The sequence below is a fragment of the Phaenicophaeus curvirostris genome, chromosome 13, assembly GCF_032191515.1.
Source record: "Phaenicophaeus curvirostris isolate KB17595 chromosome 13, BPBGC_Pcur_1.0, whole genome shotgun sequence".
Classification (NCBI taxonomy): Eukaryota; Metazoa; Chordata; class Aves; order Cuculiformes; family Cuculidae; genus Phaenicophaeus; species Phaenicophaeus curvirostris.
Window position 1 is genome coordinate 4,395,881 of NC_091404.1, and position 18,979 is coordinate 4,414,859.

Below are 18,979 nucleotides of genomic sequence, written 5' to 3' on the forward strand. Positions count from 1 at the left end.
AAGGTGACATCGCCATGGCCATCAGAGGGACCACGCTGTCACACCATCCTAATTAAAACTGCTTCTGCAGCATTTTTACACACTCTTGAATCGTTCCTCTCTGGCTCTTTCTTTTGAGAAACATCCCTAACTCAAACAGTGATGGGAATTTTCTTTTGTTTTGGACAACTCGGGAAGGAGGAATGGTTCTTCTGGGGAGTATTTGCTGGTTTTGTTTATTCTCAGCCTGCCTGTCATCAAGTACTCATTAAAGTCAAACTAAAAAAGGATGAAACTAAAAGCACCAGCTTCAGTACTTGAATCCAGTGTGATACATTATGCCAACGTGTTGGAAGGAAAAATATTCTCCAGAATGTTAGGTGGTACATTAGGCTGTACTGTCAAAGGCCATTGGTAATTTGTGTTACTTAAGACATCTCCTGCTTTTTGAAGAGTATTTTTATCTGGAGTTTGTTTAACATAGTCAGTTACCTTTGACAACAGCGATTTGGTACTTTCTGACTTCACAGCACAGCTTACAGGTACCAACACGGGGATGTCTTAAAAAAAACCTCCCACTAAAATCTTGGTGTAGAGACCATCTTCATGCTTGGTGTTGCTCCCACACATCATCCCAGTTCTGGAACCTGCAACATAAGAAAGACATGGAACTGTTGGAAGGGGTCCAGAGGAGGCCACAAAGATTATCCAAGGGGTGGAGCAACTCCTGTATGAGGACAGGCTGGAGAAGAGCAGGTTGTGGGGAGACCTTAGAGCAGCTTCCAGTCCTGAAAGAGGCTACAAGAAATCTGGGGAGGAACTTTTTAAAAGGGTCTGTAGTGATAGGACATGAGGGGGATGGCTTTAAATTGGAAGGGGGAAGATTTAGATTAGACATTAGGAAGAAAATCTTCATGCTGAGTGATGAGGCCCTGAGCCTGGGTTACCCAGGGAAGCTGTGGCTGCCCCATCCCTGGGGGTGTTCAAGGCCAGGTTGGATGGGGCTTGGAGTCCCTGGTCCAGTGGGAGGTGTCCCTGCCCGTGGCAGGGGGTTGGAACTGGATGATCTTTAAGGTCCCTTCCAACCCAGACCATCCTCTGATTCTATGAATTGGTGGAAATGAAGGGAAGGTTTAGAGTCATCTCTTGTGTATATAGACATTAACCTCTGCGTGTGTTGGCCGGCACAGATAAATGTGCAAGCTCAAAGTACCAGTTTGCTTACGTAAAGCCAGCAAGGAGGTACACAAACACAGGGGGAAAATGGGTCTCATCTTTCCAGAACTCTGTACTGTAACAAACAGTTCAGGTAAGATAGGAGAGCGAGAACCCTTAGGGAAGTCACGGAGGGTGTGATTCGGTCCTTCCAGACCTGTCCACAGACACTGCAGCAGCCTTGAAAGCAGTTTCTAACCTGCCATTTGTGAACGCTCGGGCAGCTGGCAGGTGTGGTTTCACGTGGATGTGCATTGCCCCTTAAGGACCCGGCGGTTCTTCAGGTTATTTGTTGTCAACATATCCTCCTTGGCTTTCAAATGTGTGATAACCTGTCTTCAAATGGCAAGCTTAGCCTGTCAGGTTACACAGCATATGCACACAGGATAGGTCAGAAGTCCAAAACGCTGTAGTTAACCACTGAGCATTGAAGATGGACAGCAAATAGCCCTTTCCAAATGTTTTTGCTGTTTAAAAGAAAATGTTCTGTTTCCAGTACTAGGCAATTTCCCTTTTAGACCGGAGTCAGGGTAGCCACTGTCGGTAAGAACTTGGTGCAAGGCAGTAAGAACAGAATTTGGTCTGAGGCAGCAGTTGCATCACTCGTGTTGTTTCCTGTTCCAGGAAGTGATAAGAAATCTTGTGAAAAGATATGTCGCAGCAATGATAAGAACTTCCAAAACCAACGAAGGTTTAACTGAAGAAAACTTCAAGGTAATTTATTAGTCCTTAGTAATAATTTATAATATTAATTCAAGCAGCCACTTGCAGATTTCGCAGTAACCTGATAAGGTGATTTGTAACCTGCTGTAGAAACAGGACTGTTACTGGAGCTGGGAATATTTATGGTGTGCAAGTCTGGGTTTTTTGAGCAGAGAATATTATTATTTGAGTGCCTTCTCACACGATCAGCTCCCGGCTCTTACTATACAATATGTTATGCAGAAAAAGGCATTGGAAAATGGTAGGAATGAAGTATCTGATTTGAGTCAACACCACATTCCTAATCCTAAGTCTGATCATTCCTTCGTGTCACAGATAAAGCTGCTGAGTGTCACTCATTTCTTCTCTTGCCCTAGGAATTAAAACAGGACATCTCAAGCTTTCGCTATGAAGTCCTTGACCTCTTGGGAAACAGGAAGCCCCAGAGGAGAAGTTATTCTACCAGCAGCACAGAGGTGTCCCAAAAGGATGAAACAAATGAGGATGGGGCAGGAGAAACATCCAAAGCCAAGAGCGTGTCTTTCAATGTAGCCAACAAAAAGAAGGACTTCAATGTATCTGCTCTAATTAAAACTATGTCTGGGATCGATATGGTGGAAGAGAAGCCAAAAAGCAATGGGATCAGTAAGCGCTCCTTTGTCCGAAACGGAAATAAAGTTCAGAGACTTTCTGGCTCCAAGAAGGAGTCCTTTAAGAGATTGGGCCTACTTTTCTCCAAGATGAATGGACACGTACCTGAACCAAGTTCAGAACCCATGTACACTATTTCAGATGGAATTATTCAGCCACACTACATGTGGAAAGACATTAAATATTCTCAGATTGATAAAGAGAAAGAAGAGAATTGTTCCAAAAGTGAAATTAACCTCAATGAGGTGGGCTACAGTGGGAACACAAGACTTAGAGGACAAAGCAAGGAGTGCCCTGTGGTTTGTACCAGCTCCCTTCACTGTGCTTCCAGTATTTGTTCCTCTAATTCCAAACTTATAGACTCGTCAGAGGATGTGTTTGATTCATGGGGAGATGCTTGTGACTTGTTTATAAACCAGTGGAAAGATGGGCAGGAGGATCATGTTACAACTCGGCTATAAGTAAAGCTATCTTAACACTTGCTGGAAAACTTTGCCTGTTATTTGTAATGGTTTGCTCTCATCTGATTCACCATTACTATTTCCTTTCTGTCCACAGGTGGAAAACAAAAGTGGAAACGGAATTGTTTTAGCCTGTTTTATAGCCATCTGCATCTTTTTTAATTTACTTTTTTTTTTTTTTTATACTCACAAATACTAAACTAAAGATTTCACCATTTCTGAGGTCACTGTAAGCCACAGGAATCCCCTTTGGATGCAGACCTGGTCTTCAAACCCCACAGACTTCAGACATGCTGGAGGCCGAGTAAAAGATTTCTCCACGGCTTTCATTATCATCCCAGTGCCACCGGGTTGTCACTGCTGCTACCCAACACTGTCATCTCTGCATCCCGCTCAGTTTTCCTCATCAATACAACCAGCTGGTGAGCAGTGGCTTAGCAGGAGGCTGAGAATCCTATTTAAAATCTTTTTAGAAAGAGTTTCAACTTATAACTGGCTTTTTGTTTCCTTTAAGCAATACAAACTCCGATTCTTTCAGTTGTGTGTGGTTTTTTCAGGTTGTTTATTAATATCGTAAGTCATTGCTGAATCAGAGACTCCTTTGATCATCCAGCTAGAATGTGTTATGATTTGCTTGTTAACCTAATTCCCATAAGAAATTCCCCCTGTAGGGAGTAGAATGACCTTCCAGTGAGGCTGACAGTGGAAGCCAGTACCTGGCCTTGCTACCAAATTCTGTATAGATGAACTGACCCTCATCCAGCTGTGGCTGCTTGAAACACAAGCTTTATGTGGTTCTCACATTTCTAGTGGCTCAAATCAGCCCGAGCCCTGAGCCTTGCCCTTATACCTAAACTAGAGGCTCCACCATTTATACCCCTTGAACTGTATTTGTTATTTGAAATTCCTGATCTTGCTTCCACTGCTGCATTTGCTTTTTGTTGCCTCTCTGATAGCTGTCAGGCTTTGGGAAGAAAATCATCTTCACGCTGTATGACATATGCTAGGAGAGAGCATCTTCCCTGCGCCTGAAAAGCAACCCAAGCAACAGCAGCTCAGACTGCATCTGGCAGCCTAGAGAGGCTCTGCAGTTCCATTTCTGAGGTTCAACAAAAGAAGTGCAGCAGTAGATGTTATCTTTTATTTCCCTGCTTGGGGTAGTGTCTGTACAGGGTCTAAGGACGTCACTGCTTTTGTCCTAAGGAGCATCAGAGAGGGGAGAAGACAACCCCATCAAAGGCAAAATGGTTGAATTTTTAACAGTGCTTTGTGGCTTTTTTAACAGTGTGATACCTGAACTTTCTTCTCTGGTGTTGCTAAGAAACACAGGCGCTTGGCACTGCCCCTTCAGAGCTGTTACTAGTTAGCTGCTTTCTTGGGGGAAGCAAGTCCTGACCAGGAGCTCAGAAATGGCTTTGCCCTATGACAGAGCTTCATTACTGCGCCCGTGCAGTCATGCTCAAGGCTGTGTTCCATGAAGAGGTTCCATGAAGCTAGAGTGTATCCCAAAGGAGGGTTTTGCCAAAAATCACCTCTTCTCTGAGCTGGGTTGTGAATGGCAGCAGAATGCTGGACAACCTCCACCCACCACCAGCACTGGTTAGATTTTGCCAGCAAGGGGCTGGAGCAGCTATCGTGGCAGCACCGAGGGTCAGGAGGAGAGGGATTTCTCACAGCAGCACACCCCTCAAAGAGATGCTGGGATGCCTGCAGCTGGATACTCTGCCTGGGTTTTAAACCTGGCTCCCTCCTCTTAAGGAAAAGCAACTTGTTGGGCTTTCCCTTTGGGCCCCTGTAACGGCGTTACCTAAAGCACCAACAGGGAGAGAAAGGCAAATGGTGCAGGCAGCTCCTGTAGCCGTGTTGCAGATGCCGACACTGGGCTCTGGCCAGCTCTGATGTCAAGAAAAATCAGCAACTCCAAGCACAGGCTCAGCAATGCCTCTGTATTCCTCGCTTATCAATGACACCGGTCTTGTTAACAGCACGCAGTGCAAAGCCCAAGATTTGTAAGCCTCGAGATGTGTTAGTTAAGGCAGAGTGAAAAGCATTTTTGTATCAACAGATTTCAGACTTTCATACCAATTGCAGGGTTAGAGTTGTCTTTGAAAACTTCATCTCCTCTTCCTTAATGAAAGGCTGAGCAAACTGACAGTGGTGCTAAACAAGGAGACAGAAGTAGCCAAGGGTCAGAAGCAGCTCACTCATCATTCGTGAAGAAATCCAGCACCCCTGTCTTTTAAGAGGCAAATTTATTGGTACATGAGAACTGCAGTCAGAACCAACAGAAAGCAATTCTCAAAGCAGCTCACAATAAAAGCTGTTCAGTTTAATAAATCAAACCGAGAGCATTTCTGGGAAGATCAACATCAGCAAGAGGGGGATGAAGGAAAAGATTTGAATCATCCCGTGCCTCACTTCACCACACAGCAGTTTATGAGCTGCACTTGAAATGGGGCCACCAAATCTTTATGGTATTTCTTGTGTAACGAGTAAGAACGCAAACAACTCAGGTATGGTTATGCAGATTGCACGAAGAGAGTTTGAGGCTGGGACAGAAGCAGGGTCCATATCCTTTGACAGTGGAAAGGCTTGTGAGTTTTTCATGAGAGCGAGCGCACTGCTACTGGTGACGATTACTTTGTGTCATTCCAATGCAGCATTGCATTACCAGGTACAAAAACCACAATGAAACACAATTAACTCCATAACTGGGGTGCCCCTCAAAATGGAAAAATGACGCCAGGCAGCACAAATCCCTTCTGTGCAAACTGTGTGAAGCTCATTCCCTTGCTGCATCCTGAAAGGGCAGGGACCGGAACAACCACACGGGAATGGTGTGATGGAGAATGCAGGCTGCAAAAATCTCTCGATAATGTCATGTTAAAGGCGAGAGGGATGTCACGTGGCTGCTTGGCTGGGGCTCCTCTGGGATCTGTTTCATGCCTCAGATGCTTCCTAGCTCCCAGCGATGAGTGAGTTGGAGCTGACTTTGGAATTTAACACAAATATTTGATTTGGCTGTGATTAATATGTCTGTCCAGGAGTCTGGTGACTGTCAGATTGGTCCCCTGAAAGGCAAAATTCTGTTTGATTGCACCTATGCATCCCCTTTGCTAGCAATAGATTTTATAGCAGCTGCTGAGTTATTATTACTCTAAAACAGGAGCTTCAGGGTAGGGAAATTAAAGTATCTTGTGAAAAACACATTTGGTAAGCAAAACCTGTCTTTTTTAAATTCACTTGCAGTCACAGTATTTGAGACTTCACTGGCTTTTTTCCCTTTTCAATCGCTCAAAAAGAAAACTACTTTTAGTGAAAGTCATTCTTTCCTTCAGAGAATTCAGTGAGTGACTCCTGTGCTGTCTGTGCAAGCAACCAGGGTAGGAGCTGATGGGACACTGAGCTTCTCCTGTGACAAGCTAAACTTATCCTTGGCTTGGGTTCAAGACGCGCAGCTGGTACAGGCTTGGCCTTTGTTCTAAGGGCTTCAGTAACAATCCGTACACATACACAAGGAATTTGGAATTAGGAACAAGAGAGATCTTGACCACTTGTCCTTTTAGGTTTCTTGCTCTTTATTTCTCACCTCCCATCCCCAATGTCATTTCACCTGGCTTTTTAGAGCAACATATCCACTAATGATCACCAGTTAAGAAGTTAACTAGTAACACCAGGGTTAATAACATCAAGCAGAGCTGGGCAGCGTTTGTACTCAGGTCAGAGATGAAAGAAGTTGTTTCAGAAACAAGAAATTCACTGACATATCTGCAGATTTGTGGATAACTGCATTTGTATATTACTCACTTGTATATATGTACATACTGGAGTATTTGTATATGTGGTCCCTACCAAGGAAGCATGCACAGCGGTGAGAGCAGGGGATTGGAGAACAGGACTGCTGCCGCCTGCTCCCGGCTCTGCCACTGACTCACCTGTGACCTTGGGCAAGTCACTTAGCCTCGAATGCCTCAGTTTCCCCATCTGTAAAATAGGGATAATAATACTTACCTACCTCGCAGGGGGGGTTAGTTCATTATTTATAAGCACTTTCAGATCTTCAAATTAAAGGCGCTATATACAGTAAGTAGTTAATATTCGTAGCCGTAGTATGTACTTTTATTTTCTTACAACTAATTCAGGTTAGGATTTAACTGTATATCTGTTACGATAGTTTTCCGTGTAGAAAACTGGCATGGTTTCCCACAAAGGGAATTTAAGGGACTTCTGCAGTAGACAGAGAGCAGGAGCAGCATACCCTGGAAGCCCAAACTCTCAACACCCTCGCTTTTGTGATTTATGTCTCACCCTTTATGTCATCTTTCTGACTTTGTGTTTCATCCTTTTTCTGATGGTACATGTAACATAATTTTTAGCAGAAACAGCACTGTAAATATTAAGAGTATTTAAATAAATATATTCATGTATAAATATAAAACCTTACCTTTTAAAGAGGTTAAAATTGGCTGATGCATTGGACTTCTAAGCGCGGGGAGGTTCCACAGGCTGCCCAGCACCGATGCACGCGCACCCAGCAGGATACTCCCGTGTCCCGATGAGGGGGCTCTTTGCTCTGGTTTCTCTGCTTATTTTTCTTTAGTGCTTACTCAGGATAAAGGGCTTCAGTTTGAGTGCCAGCAACTGTAAGATGTGTCTGGCAGGGTAAGGGTGCTAGAGGCACTCTGAACTCCCTTCCAGGAAGACGAGGAGTTGCAGGGTCTCTGTGATGGGTACCCAAGCAGTTACTAATGGTCTGTGCAAGGATCCGATGTACTGCTGGGTTTTCTAGCAGTTAGAAAACTATTACACATGAGCACCGGCTGCTCTCACACCACTAAGTCTACATTCCACTTCCCTTGGGACTTCCCAGCTTTGCTTGGATATTTCAGCTTGCTTTTTGTAAGGCCAAAATCCCATGGAAAGCACATTTCAGTTAACTAGAAAGAAGTGCAATTTTCTTTTAATTTCTGGCCGAGTTCTCCTTCAACCAACTCAACTACAAGTTAACTTGCCCTGCAGCATCCTGACACTCTTCCACAGACATGAGCACGAGAAAGCTCTGTGCAGCCTCCAAGGCTGATTTCCAAAGAAACAGGATTCCTCACCTACTTCCATTGCAATTCATCAGTCAAATAGAATGGCAAAAGAAAAAATAGCAAAGCCACCCAAAGGACTGGGCTGCCTAGAATTAATGGAAGTTGTTACTTCACTGAGATCTCTGGAGCTGGTGTTGGGGTGGATGCCCTTCTTGGCCAGAGACTTGGGCTACCCGGCAGCACGGCCGGGTGTGCTGGAAGCGTAGGTGACTCTCATTGGCAGAATGGTGAAGTTAATTGGAACTGGTGAGACTACAGAGAACAATCCATCACTGGAGAATTAGTTAAACCAAGCAGCTTGCAGCCTTCAGTGAACACGTAACTGCTGTACCCCCAGTCCCTTCCTGGGTGGGATGTTTGGAGGCAGCAGGGAGCACCCTGGGCCAGCCACAAGTGTTTTCTAAACACCTGCGATTTGGTTTGATTTCATTTCACACCACCTCCCTCTCTATTTCAGGCCATCACACTTTGCCAAACAAGTCATTTACATATTACTCACAATTGCCTCCCCCCAGAACAAATCCTGCTCTGGAGTAAATTCACAACCCATTGCTTTAAAAAGAGAACATGCTTTATCTGGAGCAGTATATTTAAAAGGCAGAGGCGTTTGACCCCTTATCTTCTGAATGTTTGATGGTATTTTATGCTTCAGGGAAATACCTTTACCCTTGCTCTGCTTTTCTAAGGTGTGCAAAGCAAAACAACCCCCAACCAAGCTCACGCCACCCACCATTTTAAAGCCAAACTGATCTTGCAGCTCTTTCTTTGCACACAGACCCTTAGCAATCAAGGGCTCACCAGCTACAGCCAACAGCACAGCCCACTCCTCCTGCCTCACACCTCCTCCTTCACCATGGCTTGTGCTGTCTATTTTGAGGACTTTCCCCTCACTCCCATGCGTTTCCCGATCAGCAGCAACTCCTAAGCCTGAAGAAACAATGTGCTTAGGACCAGCCGTGACCAATCACAGAGCTTGTCTCTTGCACAGCAGCTAACAGAACACTGATACCTTTAGCCAACACAGCGAAATGCCTTTGGACTATAAATAGTTGTTTTGGGGCACAGGGATGCTTTTTGGTTGGGCTATTTTTGAGATATTGTACAGTCTTATTTAAAAACACCTGAATGCTTTTGTAAGGCGGGTCTGAGAAATGAGATCAGGAGGTTTGAGAAACAAAGAAGAGCAATAGATGCTTATGTACTCAATTTTCTCTGTGGTCAACAGCAAACAGGCTTTTTAGCAACCAAGTTTTAATATCAAATTAAATCTCCATTGAAAAAAGCTATCACAGAAATAGCTTCACAGCTGGGCATATAAAATACATTTCCCTGTGTGGGACAAAAAAAGGTGAGGCTTTTATTTTAAGTTTGGTCAAAATCTTGATGGCTCTTTCCAGACAAAAGAGCTTTTAGATATTGTGACAATTTTGCATATGTAAAGACAGAGTGGGAACCTCAGCATGTGCCAGCTGGGCAGTAACAGTCACCCCTACAGAGCGGGGGGAAAGGAGAAGAGCAAAAAGCAAAAACAAACACTCAGTTTTATGTACTTTTCTACTTGCATCTTTTCTGTCCATAGTGCAGACTCCATGTCATATTCTCATATAACATGTAAAAAGGAAATTATGTACATAATAAATAAAATTATTTTATGTGTATTTTTAGCTTAACTGTAAACTGAAAAAAAAATAAAAAGCATTTAATTTTTTTCCCAAAAGTGTAAGCCTATTTAAATTCAAGGTGTTTCTACCTTTTCAGATGTAACATTTCCAGCTGCCTATTGATAATAAACATTTATGAATAGTAACAGACCTGACATTTTATAGTTTTTTAGAATGATGCTCAGCACATTCTCCACAAGGGCTGTCAGGATAGAGGAGCAGTGAAGGTCTCCAGTGCTGTAGGGCCTTGGTATTCCCATAAAATACCCACAGTGCAGTCCTGCTTACCTACAACAAAGTTGGCCACCCAGCTCTGAGCAAGAGTTCGTGGAAGGAGCTCAGCAACACCTGGCTGTTAAAAAAACCCAACCCCAGAACATCAACTAAATCCTCTCTACAACAGAGATTAGCAAATCACAGCAAGCGTTGGTAAAATGCACGGCATGAATGCAATTACTGCTGTAATTCATTCCATTTTAATTTGCTCTTCAAAGTTATCCTTTGACCAGCACAACTACATCAGCCCCGAAATACACAACACTACAGCCAAGAACCTGAAAGAGTCATTAAGCAGCGATACGTAACTCTATAAGTGTAATTTGCTGGGGGGAGGCTGGGGAAGACTGCAGCATATTTCGCTTCCTATTTGCACCTCCTGAAAAGTAACACATTCATGCACTTACAGAACCACCACAAACATTAAACCAAACATTTTTTGCTTTCAGCTATAACAAATATTTAAAAAGTATTGGTTTAAAGAGAGTCAGAAATCACAGTTTTAGATTTAACTGGAAAATGCAAACAGGGTAGCAAACAGGAAAAATGTATAAAAGAGAAGGTGGAGGGAGTTAAATACTCAATTAATTTCATCATTATTACAGGATATTTCACTTACTATTAAAAGACCATTTTCTCTAACACAACAAAGTCAAGCTGGGATGACAGAAGGATGCTTAATTTGGGGTAAACCCCAGCACCTTAAAGCTTCTGGCAAAACGTTCGCCTGCGCCAGGGAAAGCAAGATTCACCATCTGGAATAGAAGTATTACCATAAACTAAGCCCAACCCCTAAAAACACCCTGTTGGGACTCAGGTACGTGTCTGTGTAACTGCAGATCACCACACGTGCAGAGATGGCTGAAGCACAGTAACTGCCCATGCTCCTTCCCCAAGGCTCACACAAGCTGAACCATTTCACACTTCTGCAGCTCAGCTGACTGTGAAATGTGGTCAGGAGCAGTGATTTGCTCATTTGTAGGAGTTTCTACATACAGGCCTGCCCTGCAAAATTCAAACCCTGATCTTATTTCAAAGCCATAAAGTTCTTGCCCAAGCGTTCTATCTTCCTCCCTTATGAAAAAAAGCTGTTACTTGGAAGTCTGGGTCTGGATTTACGTGCTGAATATCTTCCACATACAATGCAGTCTTTGATGGTGTAATGAGAGAAAGGTATCCAGCAGCACTGCAGACAGAACGGAAAGCTAAGAGTAAAACAAATCAACTGAGCCAGAAAAACAACTTGCTGCAGGAATCTGTTCGGTGTTCTTATGTGACCAAGGGGACAACAAAGCATAGAAGCAACAGCCGGCAACAGCCCAGCAGGCTGACGCTGCTGGGAGGCAGAATCAACATGTTTTTTCTCTGCAGTATCTATAATAATTATCTTCAAATAATGCATGGTTTTTACCATTCCAAAGGCTTCAGAGACTTGTGCCTCTAGCGAGTAGCAGTAACGCAGTAAGACTGTGGAGGTGGCAGCTGTGGGTAGGCACCAGGTCTGCACCAGGCATGGTCACAGCCTGCTGAAGCCCAACCCAGGCTGCTGATGACATGATAGCAAGCTCTTCCTTTACCATGGAGCAAGTGGTGCTCAGAGTGGAGCAGCACAGTTGAGTGTCTGGCAACCTGTGAGCAAACACAGCCAGACCAAAGCCTGCTGCTCCTAAGGCCAGAAGGATGTGCAACCATTTACAGGACACTGACGTCCTCAAAACCACAAGCAGCTCATGCCCCAAAGCATAAGAACTACAAGTGATCACTGTTTCTGAACCCACAGAATCAAAGAAGAGAAGAGGCTCAGGTTCGAGGCCGTTGATAAGGGATATGAAATCAGAAGCACACGCATCTAAAGGGAGCATCTGTGGCACTGCCAGCTCACAGATCCTTCCTGCACAGCCTTTAGATGTTAATTAATTTAAGCCCCTGTCTTTCATATATAAAAAACATGGTGTGGAAAAGGAAGCAGTAAGCATGACTAGCCCAGAGTCAGCTGCATGACTGTTCTGTTCTCTTTCTTAAAGGCTGAAAACCCATGCATAGAAAAAAAAAAAAGAAAAATGAAAAACACATTTCAGGATCCAATCCTTGCTTTAAAAATTTATTATTATGTAATGTACTTCAAGAAGACCAAAAAAAGAAGGGGGGGGAAATAATCAATCCAAAAGCAAATAATTGTTCCCAATAGAAATCTGTACTCATGGATTTTTCTGTGTTTCTTTTTAAAGATAAAATATGCTCATGGCTGCAGGCTATATCCCACTACCTCCAAATGCATGGCAAATTCCATGATTTGGCTGTGTGGGAAAAACCCAGAGCACTGGTCTGGTACCAAATTGTAACAGAGCAATAATCAATGTGCCAAAATAAATGAGTCTGGATGTTCACCAGGCTGACATAGGAGGCTCCACAAAAAAATGACCCAAAGCCCACATCCTGGCACTAGGAATAAGGAGCTACTTTTTCCTACTATGTTTTTGCTTCTACGGACTGAAGGAAGAATACTTTTGCCCCTTTCCGATCCCTGCAGTCCCCTTCACCACCACTTTGCTATGCAAGATAAACCACTGAAAGGTAGCACAGGTCCATCAAAACAATTTCAGCTGTGGCAAATAGCAGTTGTGTCACCATCTGAAGCTACTGACTTCCTCTCCTCAGTTTCAGAATCCAGCTCAGAGCCCCAAGGCCTGAAATCATGTGAAAGTCAGGAAGACTTAATAAAGAACTGGGTTTAGTTTTCAGGGCCTCCGCTCTGAGCAGGCACAACCTGCACTGTTGTCCCTGTTCTCTACCCCAGGAGAGGGCTGTGCCACCACACTGCTCCCAGGGCTGCACCAACTTCTTGTGGATTTCACATCTACAAGTGCAAGTTCCCATCAAGGACAGAGCCCACGCAGTCATTTCACTCACAGACCTGTACTTCACACACTGACTAGTCACTGTTTTCTTCCTGAACTTCTCAAGGAAAACCCAGCTCAAGTTTCCCACTGCACCCCATCCTCATGCTGAAAGCTGATGCTGTTTTCTGATAGAAGGTTGGAACAGCCCTGCCCCAAACAAGACATCTACATTCCTTTGGTCTACTCTGTTGGGTGACTAAACCTAAGGAATGTAACCTGTCCATGACAAATGACCACTCATTTTTGTGTCTTCAATGCTTTTATTTTGTGCCGTCAGTGCAAATTAAACACCAAGACTACCACCGTTTGTGCAACAGCTTTCACAGAACAAATCTTACAAACATACAGCAATGTACAACAGATCCAAACAGCATTCTTACACTTTCAATAGTCATGAATCCTACACTGAATTCAATTAGACAAAAGAAATGCAGCTATTACAAATATGCTACTGGTAGCAACGAAGTTTTGTTTTGCAAAATCTGAGAAAGCTGACCTATAGCAAACACTTCAATCCTCTAACGACCCTGTGCCCAGTTTTTATCCATAGTTGTAACGGCAGCTTATTTCAGTGCTTAAACAAGAACCAAGTGTTCCAGTGCAGCCCCTCAGTTACGTGACGCAGCATTCCTTTAGGGACAGCATGCGTTTCCACACATACTTTACGTAGTCAAATTCAAGCTTAGTGGTTCTCTGAACTATAGTTTGTGCATTCTCTCTTCTTGTGCTTTCCTACATAACAGACTAAAACAACACCTTGTCAAGGCAACTATCACTAGCATAAACCTAAAGAGAAACACGCAGTTTCAATGCAGTTTGGTCAACTGCCCCAGCCCACTAAGACAGGATAACATTTACCAAACAATAAACATACAGCTGACAAACACGAAACAAGAGAAACCAAGGGCGATAAGCGAGTTTGTAGCTCCCAGGTTTACATTCCTTGAGGAACATCATGAGGTGCAGGGTTAGGTGAGGCGACATAATTGACTTGGTGCAGTGGTCCAGAACTGACAGCATTAGCAATTTGTGGGGCATTTCCATATGGCGGATTTACTGGTTGCCAGGTACTCACATAACGATAGGCAGGTACTAAGGAATCAAACCCAGGAAAACACTGCTGGCCGAAGGGGTCTGACACGACTGGGTAATATACTGGCCCATAGGACAGGGGCAGAAGCTCTGCATTTTGGAAGTTACCTTAAAAAACAGAACAAAAACAGACACACTTGCTATATTTTACTTTATCTACAGCCTTTTTATGCAGACTTTCATTATCATGAAATGGAAAACCCATTTAAATGACAGTTTTATGCCCATGGATGTCCACACTAATGGAGGAGTCAATCATTTTGGGTCCCAAGTTAGAGCAGACAACAACTTAATCATCTCACTAAAGGCTGTTCAAGAACTGTTTAGCAGTGTTCTGCACTAGAGTAACAGCTTTTTCAGAGGGACTCTGGTAGAACGCTAATATATTCTTCCTCTCTTTGATCCCTGACCATATAACACTCACCTGTGAGGAAGACCCACCCTAGCTGAACAGACAAACACTGTCAGGGCAAGAAGCCTCTATGCCTCTGAACAACAGCTCTGTTACAAAGCATTCCTTTCCAACATTGACTGCTTGCCATGTTCCATGGATACGAATGAGCTAGGGGGCTGACCTTTTTAACATCTTTTTTCCTCATTTAATACCATCTTCCTATTTACTGCCAAGTGTATCTACACGTTTGTTACAAAGCTGCTAGGTGAAGTTTTGCTGTAAACTTCATGCACAGTAAGAGACACAGCTAGCAATAAGGGCTACTCAAGAGATAACAGCTCAGCATGCTGAGTCTGAAACCAAGGTTTGCAGCACAATCTTTTAGAAATTCCTATGAAGTTGAAGCACTGATGCTCAGCGCCTGTCAAAACTCAACTGCCTCCTTTACTTTAAGTACAGGTGTTCCATTTTGATACCATGACTATTTGCTTATCGGTAAGCAGAGTTCCTTCAGAAAAAGTTCTCCCAAGTTAAAGTTAGAGAACCCAGTACAGGCCTAGAAAGGATTACTTCTTCCTTTTTATAGCTTTAGAAAGCCCTTAAAACACTGGTGGCTACACCAGTAACCCAGACATACTTTAAGTAGTACCACAGATGGCAGAGGAACTTGTGATAGCGCCCCTTAAAAGGCTTACTCCATGTCCTCCCGACCTCATGCTTCCTACAGGACAAAGCTGTGGGCAAGGAGCTCTTATGGAAGAGTTATGCTCAAAAAACTTAATCCCTCACTTCTCATTAGTTACATATGTGGTCTTACAGTCAAATACTAACCATTTGTAGGTGCTTCCAAAGGAACCTGGTGCACTTCGGTTCGCCCAGCATCAGCATAGAGCTGAGGTACTGACTGGTCAAGGACAGGAGCTGGCTCAGCATAAGCTGGATAACCTTCCACAGGTGACGGTGGCAGCACTGGCTGTACATACACCACAGAAGGCAAACAGCTCTGATGACAATACTTTGAGAAAAGGGGAAAAAAATGCAAAGTCATGAATACAACCGCATACTCTCCCCATCCCTCCAAAATCACTGCTAGTTTCAGATCTAAAGCTAGGAAGAAGCGCCTTTGTTCTTTCCCAGCCCCTCAAGATAGAACACACCAAAAAAACCCCAATGCAGTCTACCAGGAAAGATACTGCAATACCTGCAGCAACAGCTACCTCACAGTCCCACGTTGTGTGTCAAAAGTCTTTGCAGAGAAAGAAGATTCCCACCTATTGACTTTGTCATAATCAAAGAGATTTTTCCTATTTCTTCAGCTGAAGCTGTCATTACTCCTTTCACTTCCCTGAGCAGCAGCACTGACACTGCACGAGACTGCTGGTGCAGACAACTCTTCAGCAGGGCAAGAGTTTCCAGAACACAGAAATAATGCTAACCCATCTGAACACAGCTATACAAGTCATAGAAGACCCAAACCACACATCTCTAAATGGTCTTTGACGTCTTGCTTAAGTATGCAAATTTTCCTATGCATGGCCAGGGTTCCTACCCTCATCTTCATGGGAAGAAGAGTATTAATTCATCATCATCTGCTAAAAACAAAACCCCACCACCACAATCCAAAGTAAACCAACTAAACAGATACTAGCGTGCTTCACACCGCAAGTTAGAACTTCATTTCCTAAACTATATTTTAATCTCCACCAAGCAAAACTTATTAATAATACTTATTAATAGTCAAGGGCAGAGGGTGCACATTTAGCACACCTGGAAGTCCCAAATACACCAGTACATTTGTCAATAAAATAAGCAGTTTTAACAAGTAATTTACTATACTCATTTTTAAAAGCACTTACTTGCAATCCCAGATTAAAATAATACCGCAAGACCTTTGTATCTGAAATTAGACGATATGACATTAAAGAGCAGAGGAGTATAAAACAAAAAGCAAAAGAAATTTACACACATTAGGAGCACTTCATTTTAAGTTACTCTTACTTAATGAATAAAATTATTTTAGAGCTACATTTTCCTTAAAATTTCAAGGGTAAAGAACGTCTTTTAAATATTAATAGTTGTTTAAACTAGTTTATCTTAAGTTAATCCTTTAGGTATTTGTGCAACAGTAAGGCACTTGTCTGACCAACTTGATTATCAAACTTCAATGACCACATTAGCTTTAATTTTGGTTTATTCATCTTGACTACTCAAAAGATAATTGTCAATGTTGTTACAATCCTCCATCATCTAAGCAACTAGGACTGAAGCAATTCTGGCTTCGTATTAAGGCTGGGTTTTTAGGGGACAAAGTATTTTATCAAACAAGAATTTGATTATGAGCCTCTAAATTAAGCTGACCACTAAAAGGACTCCTATCCTCACTACAAAAGTGAAAAAGGATTTGGACACACGCAGACAGGCAGGAGCAGCTTTCTCAGACACCAACAGCTCCCCCCACGTACATGCATTTTCTATGCACTCATATTGCAAATACTCATACCAGGCTGAAAAGCAAAACACGGGCCAACTCCAGAGACAGATTCACACTGCTTCTGCCCAGCATTGAGTCCGGCTCAGCCACTCTCTCCATCTTCAGAGCTTTGCTGAGCAATGACCACACAGACATCAACATGGACAACACACGCAGCAATCCCAAGGCCTTCTGACCTAGTTCCAGGGTCCCCTCACTTCTTATATCAAATCAGAAAATGAAAGGGGGTGGAGGAATATATTCCTTCCTTCCCCTTCCTCACAAGGGTACTCAGTTACCTGCTTGCTTGCAAGCAGTCCTGTACTTGTGTCTTCCATGCACTGAAAAATTTGCCCCCAGGCAAATTACGATACACTGAGAAGCAATCCCAGATGTGTGGAGGAACTTAGAAAAGAATCTCCAAGAACAACAGGGTTTTGAAGTAGGAAATGCATTTCCAGCTGTCCAAAAACAGTGAAGCAGTTTTAAATAAAGTTGACCATTGAAAGGGGAAAGAAAAAAAAGAGTGCATGTTTTAATCTTATGATGCAGTTCTGGAATTCTGCATGAGAAAAAAACTGTTGGTTTCTCAGATTCAAATACAGATTTGTTTTCAAGGCAGAGGAAGAGCAAGTCACGTATTCCATATCAGTAGATTTGTGTGTGCATGCACATGCATGGAGTTTGCTTTAGTACTGCTGGGAGCTGAGAGGGGAAGCAGGAAGATAACTCAAAAGAACTGAGCCACTAAGGGCTACCACTTCGCAACACCTCCAGAGCTACGATATATTCCACCTTCTTACTACCTACCAACTTCCCCCTAGACCAGGGCCCCACACTGCTTCCCCGACCACCCATCCACCACACATGAATCCTTTCCCAGCCCTGCTCTGCTACACACTACTACATATTGTATTCTGCTGCAGACACACACAACATCAGAAATGCAAACACTAGTCTTGAAATGCAAGAGGATTTGCTCCTCTGTCACTGCTGCCAATTCTCAACCCTTGCTGTTCAGCATATTTGATGAGGACGCAATCCACACAGCTATTTAAGCTATTCCTTACATCTAACAGCTATAAGCTCAGTCCTGAAAGTGCTGGTGATTTGGCTGTGACATTGACAACTCAGTAAAATATTAAACAATAACCCAAAAGCTCACATAAACGCCAACTTTTTAGTATCTAGCTGAAACTAGATCTACATTATGAACAAGCTGCTTTTTTTAAATCTGATTTTGTTCTTCAATTGTTTATGCAAATCTATGCAAAACAAATGTAAGAGCAGAATGAAACAGCTGCTTCCTAGCAGAGATAACAGTACAAAGGAAGAGCTGGGAGACTGAGGTGACAAACTGATACTGGAAATAGTGACGTCTGCAGAATGTTGGAACAGAAGCCAGTACAGTAGGAGACCAGTTTTTGTTTATGCTCCTCTTTTAGAAGTCTAGAAATCAAGTCAATCTTCAGTAAAACATGACTACCTTATGAAGCAACAGCTAAGCCAAAAAAGCTAACCATCCTGACATGAAAATACAAAGATCATGTCTTTTCATAAAAAAAGAACAAACCAAACCAAAACCCTCATCTACAAAGCAGCAGGACAAAAATCGTAAGTTTTTTTTTTTTTACTGTGCCAATGGGAAGCTCTGGTCAGTCCTGAGCACTACTGCAATCTCTGGAACACAGTTATATAAGGCAGTCTCTTATCAATAGCTCCTTCAGATACAAGGGAGCAGGCAAGGGCAGGATATCTAAGATCACCATGTTAACAAGTGTGTTTCACAAGTGCCATTAGAAGAAGATCCAAAAGACTCTGAAAACTGGATCAAACACAGATATACCAAGTAATACGAAAGCACATGGCACGGTTTCTTCCCAAGTCCAGGACTTCAGTCTGCTAACAAGTAACACTCCCCATCTATATCAGTCCTGAAAGTATCTTCAGTAAAGTGTTCAGACCTCTAACTCAAGTACACGCACATACTGTACCCTGCACTGCTCCAAAGCTTCAGCATTTTGTAACTTAGAGGCCATACAGATTATGCTGCAGCAGTGTAACAAAGTAAATGCTACATGT

At 43.1% G+C, this 18,979-nt stretch overlaps 3 protein-coding genes across 3 annotated transcripts in view; 1 reads left to right on the top strand and 2 right to left on the bottom strand.

The window, feature by feature from the left end:
• The window catches only part of TRPC5 (transient receptor potential cation channel subfamily C member 5), a 101,787-nt gene extending 97,349 nt beyond the window's left edge, over positions 1-4,438 (top strand). The window contains exons 10-11 of the mRNA XM_069867796.1: positions 1,819-1,908; positions 2,274-4,438. Coding sequence (XP_069723897.1) covers positions 1,819-1,908; positions 2,274-3,008 — 825 coding nt within the window. The 3' untranslated portion in view covers positions 3,009-4,438. The remainder of the gene's footprint in view (positions 1-1,818; positions 1,909-2,273) is intronic.
• ATRX (ATRX chromatin remodeler) overlaps positions 1-18,979 on the bottom strand; it is a 478,294-nt gene that overhangs the window by 404,889 nt on the left and 54,426 nt on the right. The window lies entirely within an intron of this gene.
• The window catches only part of ALG13 (ALG13 UDP-N-acetylglucosaminyltransferase subunit), a 33,602-nt gene continuing 28,008 nt past the window's right edge, over positions 13,386-18,979 (bottom strand). Inside the window, exons 27-29 of the mRNA XM_069868031.1 lie at positions 16,284-16,324; positions 15,259-15,442; positions 13,386-14,141 (exon numbers count right to left, since the gene is read on the bottom strand). Coding sequence (XP_069724132.1) covers positions 13,876-14,141; positions 15,259-15,442; positions 16,284-16,324 — 491 coding nt within the window. The 3' untranslated portion in view covers positions 13,386-13,875. The remainder of the gene's footprint in view (positions 14,142-15,258; positions 15,443-16,283; positions 16,325-18,979) is intronic.